Raw genomic sequence first — 12356 nt, forward strand, 5'->3', positions numbered from 1 at the left:
GTGAGGAACTAATTCCATTTGGACACACGAAAACTGTTTCAGAATTAGGAATTTACTTATCGAGCCATAGCACAAACCACTGATGTGGAAGGACATAATGCTCTATGATTGTAAAATCATATTAATACATGCCATTGCCAGAAAGTTTGAAGTTTTTATGTCCAGCACTCTTGAGACTTCGAGAGAGCTGGACAGGGCTATAAAAGGTCCTCAACTCAACTGCAAGACCAGTATCTTTGTGTCTTTCAAAATGACCACCATCAGGCAACTGGTGTGAATGTCTCGAACCAAACAATCACAAATAGACTTCAAAGGGTGGCTTGAGCCCCGTGTCACTTCTCAACACTATGGAGCCAGATTGGAATCTGCCATGAGAAAATGACATATGAGAATTGGCAGCTCCACCCCTAACACCCTGTGCTTTTCACAAATGAGAATAGGTTCAATCTCTGTACATGTGACAGATGTGACAGGGTCTGGAGAAGTGATCAAGAAAGTTTTGCTGCCTGTAACATTGATGCACAGACATCTACACGCTAGGCAATGGCACCCTGACTCTCAATAGGTATCAGGAAGAAATCCTCGGAGTCCCTGTTAGACCCTACACTGGTGCACTACAATAACCAGTCTCGTTGCGAGAATATGCAGGCAGTTCCTGGAGGGTGAAGGAAATGATAGCACTGACTGGCTCCCATGCTTGCCTGAACCTAAATCTAATAGAACTCCTCTGGGCCCAGAGGAGACTTGTGTCCATCCGACGCCATCAGGTTGCACCTCAGACTGTCATGGAGTTCAGCGATACCCTGGTCCAGATCTAGATCTAACAGTGTATAATCCAGATAAGCAAAATAATAATATTCTTTAATTTGACTGTTTAATAAGGTGCATTTCCTTAGCATGTTTAATCTGAACTAGTTTCAAATCATAGTCAAAAATTAACAGTCAATTAAAATAGTCCAGTCATTAAGCAATTTATTTGAAATGTACAAGAATCATGAGTTAACGATCTATAACATAAGAGCTTTTTATGACATGTTTTATTTTAAAACAAACAAAAATAAAATACAGTTGAAAAATAAAGTTGAATGACTCGTATTAATCAACCAATTGCTTTGAATTTTGCTATCAAATAGCTTCTTTACCTAGATCTAGGTAGAGCCATCTGGCTCTAGCTTAGTTTCCTCCAGCAGCATCTTCATGTCTACCAGTGTATCTTCTAGGGTTTGTATCAGTCGTACCACATTATTTTCTTTGCAGCTTTTCCAGGCTGACACTACAAAGGTGAAATTGTCACTTGTAACACTGTAGCAAAAATCATATGAGTTTAGTTTTTCTGGAACAGCAGAACCCAGACAGGCAGCCTTGAACGCCACCTTGTGAATAACAGAAGTGAGAATGTAATCATTAGTTACTGGTGATCGTTTGTCATAATCAATTTTAGAGCATATAAAAAGGTATTGGATAAAAAATAATAATAATAAAATTAATCATCTCTATTTGAACTGCAGTAGGCTTATAGTATGAAACATTTTCAGGCCCAGCCCTCACCTGACTTGTAGAAAGAAAGTTAAAGGCTTTATTAAGGGAGGTATCTGTGTAGATGTCTGGCATGGGGATATTGTTCTCAATAGCTTGAACTTTCAGGCCCAAGAAGTGTCCAAATGTTGTCCGGCCACGAATTTCCTGTCATGATGGAGACGAGTCAATTTATTTGTAACAATAATCACCAGATGTAGTATTGCTGTAGTATTATTCTTCACAGGGCACAATTTTCTGTTAAAGGATGAGGTTTAGCAAAACTAAATGTTATTCTTCCTAAGATTAATTACTTTAAATAGATTTGACTGCACAGCAAAACCGTTATACCCAATACACACAGACAACATGAACAATGTCTGTCTACTTCCAGGAACAACCCAAACCTTGTGCTTTAGGTCATCCTCTCCTCACTTCAAATACTATCTATGGACCAGCTGTGTTTGACATTTTATTCCATTACAGTTGTATTTTAAGTGATTCAACTGTTTCTCAAAAACTTGACTCTGTCAGATTTGACTTAGAAAAACAAAGGGAACAAAAACACAAACATATTTACAGTTTATAAATTGTAGTCACACTAATGTACTGAACGGTTATGGAAATGATACTCACCATGTTGGTGTTCCACATATGCACTTTTATAGCATTTTCCAATAAATTACGTTTCTCTGAATTCTGGAAAAAACAAGACAAGGTTATAAGCCATACTTTTAACCAAATACGTTGTGTTAGACACCCAAAGCAGTGACACAACACAAAACCACAGGATTTAAGTAGAAAACAGTTTGGGGTTTAAAATATCACATTAACTCGAAGCATACGTTAGTCGGAGATGCTGCTAGCACTTTGGTTAACGCTTCACCTGGCTTGCGACAAACCACTCTCAAAGAACGTCAGGGCCTCAGTAAGTATACCTTGGACAAACTGACTAACACAATTCCCAAGTGGATTGCAACAAACTGCAGACCTATTAATATTGTCGAGGACACAGGCTTTACAAAGGTTTTGCAAGATTAATTGAACAAGGCTCCAAGAAGAAGCACAATGTCAAAAATGCATGGGCTCTGTGAAACTGAAAAGGGAAAAAAAAAAAAAAAAAAGAAAAAAAAAAATCACAACTGTAGAAACTGAGTGTGCATGTAACATGACACCTGCAGCTAAACATTTGCCATTTGAGCACATGCCTTGTGTGGCTCACATCTTACAGAGATGCATCACTGTGGGTCTTGGTGTGTCAAGTGCTAGGAAAAAAAAAAAAAAAATGTTGGCCGCTTCAAACATAGTCCAGCGACGCCTCAGAGCTGGAAACACAGCAAACAACCCTGGGGCAGGGGAAGGAGCCATTGATCCAGGACGTGCCAACACGCTGGAATTCAACACTAGAAATGGTCAAGCGTCTAAACCGCAACCAAGCAGCAATTAAAGCGACCTTAGACCAACAGAGCCACAAACTTGTCAGGCTGATGCCAAAAGAATGGGACAAACGGCAGAAGGTGGAGTCTCTTCTGGAGCCCTGGAAGTCAGCAATCTATATAACATTTAGGCTGAAATAAAATTGATTAAACAAAATCAATTTCTTGATTTGAAAGATGGAAGAAGAACCATTTTGTTCGTCTTCCATCTTTCCTTCTGTGTGTTTTCACTACAGGTATGTAACTGAGATTCCCGGTGGGGAATCCTACGTTTCCTTCTCAGTGGTACTGCCTGCCCTCTTCCACTTGCATCATGTTATGGAAATCTCTGATGATGATGAGTCGCTAGGTTTAAAACGGCATTCCAAGCAGACCTAACCTCCCCTTAAGAAAACAATATCAACGATGAATGAATCAAGATTGCAACAGCTTTGGATGCTCGTTTCAAGGAATTGAAAGGCCTCTCCAAGAGTGACAGAGAGAGGGTGTGGCCCACAGTTGGAAGAATGCTGAATGATCAGTCCCCACCTTGACAGACTTGTGAAGATGGGCCACCTAAGAAAATTAGTCTTTTAGAGATGGGCTCAGATTCAGAATCATTGACACATTAGCAGAATTAGCAAAATTGACACATATTGCACGGTTGCATATTGACATTGAGTCGAATTCTTCCTATTTGACCTGCTTTTTGGGATCATCAAAAGACTTGACAAAGGCAGCTGAGGCACTGGAGGTTGAAAGGATTACACCTAACCGTCCTTTCCTGAACAAACGCATGGAGGCTGCTTCATATGATGCACAGCACTGCTGGTGGATCCTGCCAAGATAAGGGGAAAAAAAAAAAAAAAAAAAAGTGGTCAACTCAGCATATGAAATGTTGAAATCATCACCTTAGAGCTATGTTAAAACTGCATAAATCACCATTGTTAATGGAAACAAGACTTTGTCTTTAAAAAGAAAAGAAAAAAAACACCATGCTTTTAGTCCTTTAGTATCTCACCTATAGTAGGCCAGCTGTATTGCCATCTGTATAAAAGCATCTGGGCTTATTTGATGTGCTTTTGGAATTTGTTTCCCAAAGTGATTGAATACCAAAACCCTGAGGTCCAGGTCTTGGGCATGCCTGTGATGGTGGAGATAGAAGATATGTGTAACAGTCACACAGTTATGCTAGTGTTCTTCATTTCAGATCCATGTGGCTGTTCCCTCTTTCTTTGGAGCTGTATTCTAAACTTCCATGTTTTCTGTATATAATCCACTGTCTGCGGAAACAAACTGATTAATTTAAGTTCTGAGAAAATAACTCTGGAGCTCATTTAATCTGTTTTCCTGATACATTTCTAAAGTCTGATTTAATGAGACTTTTGCAAATAATGCTCCCCACTATAGGCATGCTTTAAAATGAGCCTACCTAATGATTCAGGCAGGTTGTTGCTATCATGGTCCTGTGCCTTACACCCAGGTTATTCAGTTTTTGCACTTTAAAATATTCTGCTTATTACTCAAAATTAATTTATTAATTGCTTATTTTGTACTTTTTACATTAGAGTTTATTAGTTTTCATGGCATTTCTCTCAGTTCTCCTTTTCCTGTGCCAAATGTATTTTTGTCTGAGTTTCCTCGTTCCAGTTATTGTAACCCACTTCCTGTTTTGCTTCTCTTGTTTGACTGTCCCAGTGTGTTCAGCTGGCTCTCATGACACTTGTTTATATTTAAGTTCTCCTCTTACTTCTCACTACGTCTGTCGCTCTTCCTTGTGTTCTTACTGCTTGTTACTAGAATTTTGGATTCTTTTACTAGTTACCGGCAAAAACAAGGCTTTGTGAACCAGAAACAGGAATGTCAAACTCATTTTACATCACATGCCACATACAGCACACTTTGTTCTTAATGCGGTGAAGGCAAAGGCGAAGAAGAAATATGATCCTTTTGCCATTTTATTGTTTATTTATTACTTAATTAGTTTGATGTAATATCAATGGCTTTGTTTTTAAACCTATGAAAATGTTCTTAAAAGTCCAAAAACTTAAAAAGCCATCCACTGGACCGGATTGGAGGCCCTCAACCCTTATGTTTGACAACCCTACTATCAATCTGACCACCATCCCCACAGTGAAACCATCTGGTCACTTTTGCCACTGTGACATCTTGATAATGCAATTCTTGTGAAAACACAAAAACAAGCATACCTCTAATCCACACAGAATGTCCCTTAGCAGGTTACACCTCCACAGATATCTTGGTAGCCATCAACAAGTTTCTGGCATAATTCTGCCTGGATATTTGACCACTACTTGGCAGAATTACTTTAAAACTGGTTAGTTTCTTGGCTCGGACCCAGCTTTTAATCATAATACACAAAAGATTTAATCTGTTAATGGGTTGGGGTATTGGGAGGGCCATTTCAGAAGCTTTATGTTGGTTTTGGAAGGGATAACTGTTTGGGAACCCCCAACTGTTGATTGTAGGTGATGTACACCCCATTCTTCCATCTACAACTCCACTGTGTTGTAGGAGTTGAATAAATTGCTTTAAGTGACCAGTTACATTTTTGATTGACCAGCATTACTATTTATTGATGTGACTCCTGACAGAAATAACAGGATGATTTGTTAAGTGTACCATGCAAAACTCTGCCCTGAGAAACTCTCCTTTTGCAATATGCTTGTGATTATTTTCTATTTGCACCGAAGTGGTGTTGAGTCAGTTTTTGAAGAATTTGGCTGAATATATTCCAATACTCAAGTCAGTCATTTGATCACAGTCCACAAAGACATACTTTTTAGTTCCTGAAAAGAAAATTGAATGCAGAAAGATATTCAGTACACCAAAGGGAAAAACAAACAAACAAATGCAGCCGTTGGTGATGTGCATGGATTCGGGACTTCAGCCAGTCAAATGATTTTCATCTAAGTATACTGTATATAGAGGGGAAGAAAAAACAAACAAAGAGACGTCCAATTACAGCTTGACGTCTCTGAATATGGACTATGTACAGCAATAGATGTATTTGCTAAACTGCAATGAAATAGTTGTTAAATCCCTTGAATTGAAGCTGAAAGTCTGAACTTTAATCATTGTCCAAATACATATGAACTGTGACTGTCAGTATGGACAACAGGAAGAGTTATGTAGTACTGTAGAATAATTTCAAACTCTGGCATTTCTTAACGCCACGTTCAAGAGAATCAGTTCACAGTTTCTGATTTCCACTCTCCCACAGTAAATGGACTCCTAGGTACATGCCCTCAACACCTCACCTTCATGCTGCTTCCCTCTGCTATGATATCTGCTGTTCTTATGCTAGCTTGTATGGTTACTGACAAAGGAGAGTTCACACCCAGTTAAAGCTAAACTTAAACATTACTACAGAGTTTTAAATTAAAATGTTTTAGTTGTCCAACCCTTTAACTGTAGTGCAAAACTACAAACCTAGTGTTTCTGAGACAGACTTGCATGAAATAGGACCGAGCTTAAACAGGCATGTGCGCTTACTTGTCAACACTCTGTTTAGCCTCCTCAATGGCTGTTTTAATGTCAGGTGTGATGTTAAAGTGTAGTTTCTGAGGCATTGGCAAAAGTGCCACAGGAGACTCCATCATCTGTGGTTTCTTCCTGTCTCCACACATTTAAAAAAACAAAAACAAAAACAAAAAAAAACAAAAAACAGTAGAACAGAACATCAAATCTAGTGACAGACGAAGTGACAGTCACTGTTAGGTGTGCTAGAAAATTGCTTAATGATGTTTAAGATGACATAATTACATTTGCAAAAACAACGGAAATTAAAATTTATAAAGAAAACGTGACATGCTCCTGAAGTGTGGTTTTTTTAGAGGATGTAAACTTACATGGAAGATGTGATATAATCTGATAGAGCCATACATGGTGTGCCATCAATAATGGCATGCAACATGGTAAACCCACATGTCCCATCTTCACCAACAATAAACTGAAAGAAAGACACACAAATTAAGTTTCTTCATGTGCGGTTCTGTTACTGAGCTTCTATGATAGGGAAGTTTTTTAGTAAATTGGGCCATCAATATAGGCTTTTAAAGTGCTGGTTTAAAATGTAAAAATAACACTACAACAACAACAACAACTAAGGTAAAGGCACCTAGAAGGTCATTGGCATTTAAACATACTAACCCTTTTTACTATTCTCACACTGAGACAGACCGTTTTCACTTTTCTTTTGCATTAGTAGAACTACTCTATCATTAACTTTTCGCACAACTTGAATCTGATCTCTATGCAAGGTAAAATAGAGCTTGCCTGAATGATACATCAGTGGTTCGGTTTTCCTTCTCTCACCTGCAGCGATTTGTCAAACCAGCGGTTAGCACTGTTCCACTGGGTGCCGCCTCCATGCAAAACCTGCACTGGTTCAAACCTGCTATACTTCTCATATGTCCGAGGCATGGCTTTGTCCAAACACAGCACACAGATGCTCCTTTCAATGGCTGAAACTGATTTTTTGTTGGAGGGATCTGAACAAATTAAGCACAAAGACACACAAAGCAAATATGCTGTTAAGATAAATTTAACACAATTGTTTAAATTTAACACAATTGTTTAATATTCTAGAAAACCTAAAATGTAATATTCTAATCTGAAGGTTAGCCGTTCGATCCATTCTGCATGCCAAACATCTAACTCCAAGTTGTTTTCCGATTCATCCATGGGAGTATTAATGCATGTGCACATGCATCAAACAGCATGCAGCCTGTTTCAGTTGCTCTTGCTTTTTCTTTTTACTTTAGCTTTTTTCTTACTTATTTCTTTGACCTTAGTACTTAAGAGTGTTCCTCCTTTTTTTAATATCTCTTTTTAAAACATTTGGATCGATAGAGTTTTTGTTCCGTTTATTGCCACGGAATAGTTACTTTTTTTGAGGAATGGCAGCGCGGAGGAGCCGCTACACACCGCACAGGTTGTTTACTCCAGAGATCAGCTGATCGCCCTGATGCCGTTGGCATGGCACCTGTCATCAAACTGTGCACTGTTGAACTAGGGCTGTATTATTTGCCCAGGAAATGTTCCCATGTGAGCTTGGTGACTGTTTACGTTCCCCCCTCGACTAACCCCACAGCTGCATGTGACATTATCCACTCTGCTATAGCCCAGTTACACACTCAGCACCCGAGTGCTTTCACTTCCATCTTGGGTGATTTCAACCATGTCGCCTTGGACACTACACTGCCAACTTTCACACAATATGTGGTCTGTCACACCAGCATGGGGAGACTTTTAGATGCACTGCATAGTAATGTCAAGGACGCATGCAGTTCATTCTCCCTCCCCCCCACTCGGTAAGTCAGATCATAACCTGATTCACCTCACACCCTGCTATGTGCTTATTGTGGGGAGGGAGCCTGTGACCACTACAAGTATTAGGAGGTGGTCGGAGGCCTTAGCAGAACAACAGGGTTGTTTTGAATTGACAAACTGGAAGGTTCTTAGAGTGAGGGCATCAATGGACTTACTGATCCTATCACCGACTACATAACCTTCTGCACCAACTCCACTGTCCCAACTCAGACTGTCCATTGTTACCCAAATAACAAGCTGTGGGTAACTAAGGACATCAAAGCACTCCTGAAGGACAAGAAGAGGGCTTCAGAGTGGTTCAGGCATTATTGAAGGGCAAGATCAGAGAGGCTGAGGACAATTACAGGAGAAACTCCCACATCATGAAGACCCTGGGAAGACTCATCCTTGACCAGCTCCGACCTCTAGTCTGGCCAAATCAGGATCCCCTTCAGTTTGCTTACCAGCCCCACCTCAGAGCTGAGGACGCCATCATCTACCAGCTCAATTGTGTCTACACCCATTTGGATGAGCCGGAAGCATGGTGGGGTCATGTTTTTCGATGTTTCCAGTGCATTCAATACCATGAGGCCAACTCTTCTGGGTGATCGTCTATGCTGTTGCATGCTGGGGCAGCTGGTAGAGGGTTGCAGATGCCAACAGACTCAAACTGTTCCGCAAGGCCAGTAACGCTGCTGGGATGGAGCTGGACTCCCTTAGGGTGGTGTCTAAGAGGTGGATGTTGTCTAAGATAAGGATAATGCTGGCCATAATGGCCCCCACCCTACCCTACTCTCTGCTGGCTAGTTACAGGAGCATGTTCAGTGAGAGACCAAGATTACTAAAAAGCACCACTGAACGACTCAGAAAATCATTCCTGCCCCTGGCCATCCCCTTGCATCTCCTCCATTTAATACACTGCAATACTTACACCCTCTTGCACATGCTCTACAGTAAAATAACAAATGACAGCATTTCACAGGTTGAGCTTGAAATTGCTTAAAGTGTCTACATTTACACATTTTTAAATAAATAAATGAATACATCTAAAGTGAATTCAAACTGGAAATAGGTGGTGGTTAGATTATGATATTACTTATTATTCTGACCTAAATTTATTGCTCTTGTATTAACATTTGTGTCCCAATGGTAGGTGGGGTTACACAGGTGACCTTAACACTTTGCATATGACTAATTATAATCTACTGTGTCCCTTAACAATGAATCTTTGCCCTTAAAATCCTTGTTTTTACTTATTACACACAATTTCTGTAAGCCTCTTTACATGTCTATGGAAGTATAATTGTGCTCACCCTGGACCAGTTTGTTATAGTATTTGTACCAGGTGTCCCGGTGCAGGGTCGTGAGAATACCAACATGTTCTGTGTTGGTCTCTAGTGATGAATTACAGATCCGCTCCAGCTGAACACAAAGCTGATCAGCAGTGATCGGAGTGCCATCACTGTGGTAGACCTCCACTGTAAAGAACTGAAAAGAGAGACAACAATGCTGGACTGACAGTTCAACACTGAGAAAGAGACCACTTGTAATTCAGGCATTACTGCCCATTGTTAAAGGAACTGGAAGATCAAAACTTATTCCAAATAAATTAAACATGAGTATTCCTGTGAAATGTATGACAATTTTAGTAGCACCTTAAATTAAGCCTTAGAGGTCTAAGATTCTTAGAAAGAAGAGCGTCTGGACTTCTCTAAATTGCTTGAAGATGTTTCACCTCTCATCCGAGAAGCTTCTTCAGTTCAAGGGTCCACCCCAAGAGGGACAAAAGGACCCCCTAATGATCCTCTACTTAATCACACGAGCCCAGGTGTAAAAACGGGTGTAGGTCACAATCAGGCATGGTTTTAGTTGAGCTCATTGTGAAACCTAGCCCCACCCTATAATGTGATTTCCTGAGTTTAAATGGCCCGGGATGTGAGTGGGCGTTAAGGAGTCTGGGAAGGAATCTCAACACTGGATTATAGATGGCAGACAGTTGGTGCCATAAGATGGTCCTTCACAGTGGACATAAATGGCTTCTTTCACTCCTCTTTCAAACCATCTGTCTTCTCTGTCCAAAATGTGAAGATGGCATCCTCGAAAGAGTGTCCTTTGTCCCTTAAATCCTTTTTCAAGGATGCCAATGAAATGAGTGTAAATGTAGGGAGAAACCTTGTTTGATTTGTTTTTCTGTATGTGCTGTGATAACTTTTCAAGAGTTATTAGAAGAAGCTGGTGCTTGAGCCGGTGCTTTTTTACCTGGACTTGTAGAATTCAAGTTTGATAAATAATGGGGCCCTGAACTCAAACACCTCAATAAAGGTGTATGTTTGACACCTCACCTGAGAGTTTTGTGCCACTGTAATGTGTCTGGGGTTGGAGTTCTTGGCATGGAACACCAATGAGTCAGTCTTCTGTCCAGGGACACGGCAGGATGACAGTGCCCGGAAGTATTGCATCATACAGAGGGGCTCTCCTCGCATATATTGTACTGGTAGTGTCTCACTGCAAAATTAAGAGGGTGTGTCCTAACATACATTCGTGGTTAAATTAAAAAAAAAAAAAAAAAAAGACAAGACAAGCAATAACTTTAAAACCTCTATTCAAATATTCTGGTTCATAGAGTTCACTGACTATTTTACATTATTATAAAGTAAACCCAGAGTTTGTCAAACATGCTTCCTGGAATACAACCCTGGTCCCCAACCAGGCATCTTTCAGTGTTTCACATTGTGTCCATGGTCCACTACACCATCTTTGCCATGTTTGTGATTGCAAGAAGTTTTAAGTGATCTGATGGTACTCACTCCTCAATCATTGTCTTGAAGTCCAGAACAGCTTTTATCACTTTGGCAGCACACCTGGTCAGAAAAAACAGTTATAAAACAATACAACATAAAAGTTTTCAATGCAATATGACTCACTAAAAGCAAAGTGGCCAAGATACCTAATGTGGGTCAAACTCCTAAAACCAAAGATCCTTATAATTTATACCGTACAATTTATCTGTAACTGCCCATGGACAAAATATGTTCAGCTATTTTCACACAGAGCAGTTGATCCTGCATGAATTATTGAAGTTATACACAAAACCAAATTCAGAAAAAGCTGGGACACTAAAATTAAAGTTCTACCCACAATCTCGATCCGGTGGTCGGGGTGAGTGACTGATGTACCAGCACAAATGCAGAATAAATGAGAAGTGATCTGAAGTGATCAGAAGAAATCCTGGATTACACAAGAACTTGATGGAAAACTGAGGGGAAGTGACATAGTTGGACTCTGTGAGTGTGAACAGGCTCTGACGATGAAGCATGCTAGGATTTTTGAAGCTGGAGTTAATGTACCGATAGGTTGTAAATTCTTAGGGTGTAGTTCATCTTGAAATAGAATATGGAAAGTCGTTGGCAGGTTTGCTTCATTTGAGTAAGATTTCCCAAATGAACAAAGGTGATGGCAAGCAGTTTTGGAGTATTAGTTGTACTGGTTGAAGTACAGTTAGAAGAGAACCACCTTCTACGATGATAACCCCTAAAACCAGCTGAATGTCATCAAGCTGATCATCATTGTAGGACTTTTCTCATCTCCACATATACATTAAAAAACACAGAATATTTCCCCTAAGCTAGTTAACTCACTGTTAGCCTATTGGATGGGATATTGCCACATGTTTACTTAGTTTAATCTTTTGGAAGATTTAAAAAAAAAAAAAAAACAACAAAACCACTTGCTGGGTCTGTGTTTACATTTAAAAAAAATCCTGCAATAGTAGGGTCCAAGTGCAGGTCCAAGCTGAGCAAGTTGGATAAGACAGTGGGCCAGTGCACATCTTTGTATTTTCTAATGTACAAAATTACAAATGCATGGTAGTATATTTTCCTTTTCTGATGTCCATAAAGTCAGATGCTCAGCTAACTAAAACAGACCTTAAGTCCTTCCATGTCATTTGTTTGATGTGTGTGCACATGTGCTTACCTTATTTGTCCCTGTTTATCAGTGAAGTCCATTTTGGGAAGAACAAATCCACCGTTAGAAATCAGCAAAGATTCCCTCGAGTCCAAATAATTAATCTGTATCCCATAATCTGCAAGC

The 12356-nt window shown here is 39.8% G+C and overlaps 1 protein-coding gene across 2 annotated transcripts; it reads right to left on the reverse strand.

The window, feature by feature from the left end:
- Nucleotides 1–761: 761 nt before the first annotated feature.
- Nucleotides 762–12350, reverse strand: LOC309711767 (carnitine O-acetyltransferase-like). Of its 2 annotated transcripts, XM_082542224.1 has the most exons (12): nucleotides 12240–12350; nucleotides 11072–11125; nucleotides 10607–10769; nucleotides 9578–9752; nucleotides 7269–7444; nucleotides 6803–6903; nucleotides 6447–6566; nucleotides 3952–4074; nucleotides 3633–3768; nucleotides 2152–2214; nucleotides 1549–1683; nucleotides 762–1373 (listed from the first exon to the last, which is right to left on the reverse strand). In XM_082542224.1, exons 1-12 carry the CDS (start codon nucleotides 12269–12271, stop codon nucleotides 1149–1151), a joined length of 1503 nt encoding a protein of 500 aa, XP_082398350.1. In that variant the 5' UTR covers nucleotides 12272–12350; the 3' UTR covers nucleotides 762–1148. The 2 variants fall into 2 exon arrangements, with proteins under 2 accessions (XP_082398350.1, XP_082398351.1); XM_082542225.1 differs by lacking the exon at nucleotides 3952–4074.
- Nucleotides 12351–12356: the final 6 nt, after the last annotated feature.

The sequence above is a fragment of the Aulonocara stuartgranti genome (assembly GCF_965226115.1).
Source record: "Aulonocara stuartgranti genome assembly, chromosome: 7".
Classification (NCBI taxonomy): Eukaryota; Metazoa; Chordata; class Actinopteri; order Cichliformes; family Cichlidae; genus Aulonocara; species Aulonocara stuartgranti.

What these genes read in the sequence shown, in the direction of transcription:
- LOC309711767 (XM_082542224.1), bottom strand. Translation starts at nt 12,271, where the DNA reads ATGGACTTCACTGATAAACAGGGACAAATAAG. An exon ending in CAGTGGCACAAAACTCTCAG is followed by an intron (nt 9,753 to 10,606) that starts GTGAGGTGTCAA and finishes CTCTCTTTTCAG; the next exon opens with TTCTTTACAGTGGAGGTCTA. An exon ending in CTATAACAAACTGGTCCAGG is followed by an intron (nt 7,445 to 9,577) that starts GTGAGCACAATT and finishes TAATTTGTTCAG; the next exon opens with ATCCCTCCAACAAAAAATCA.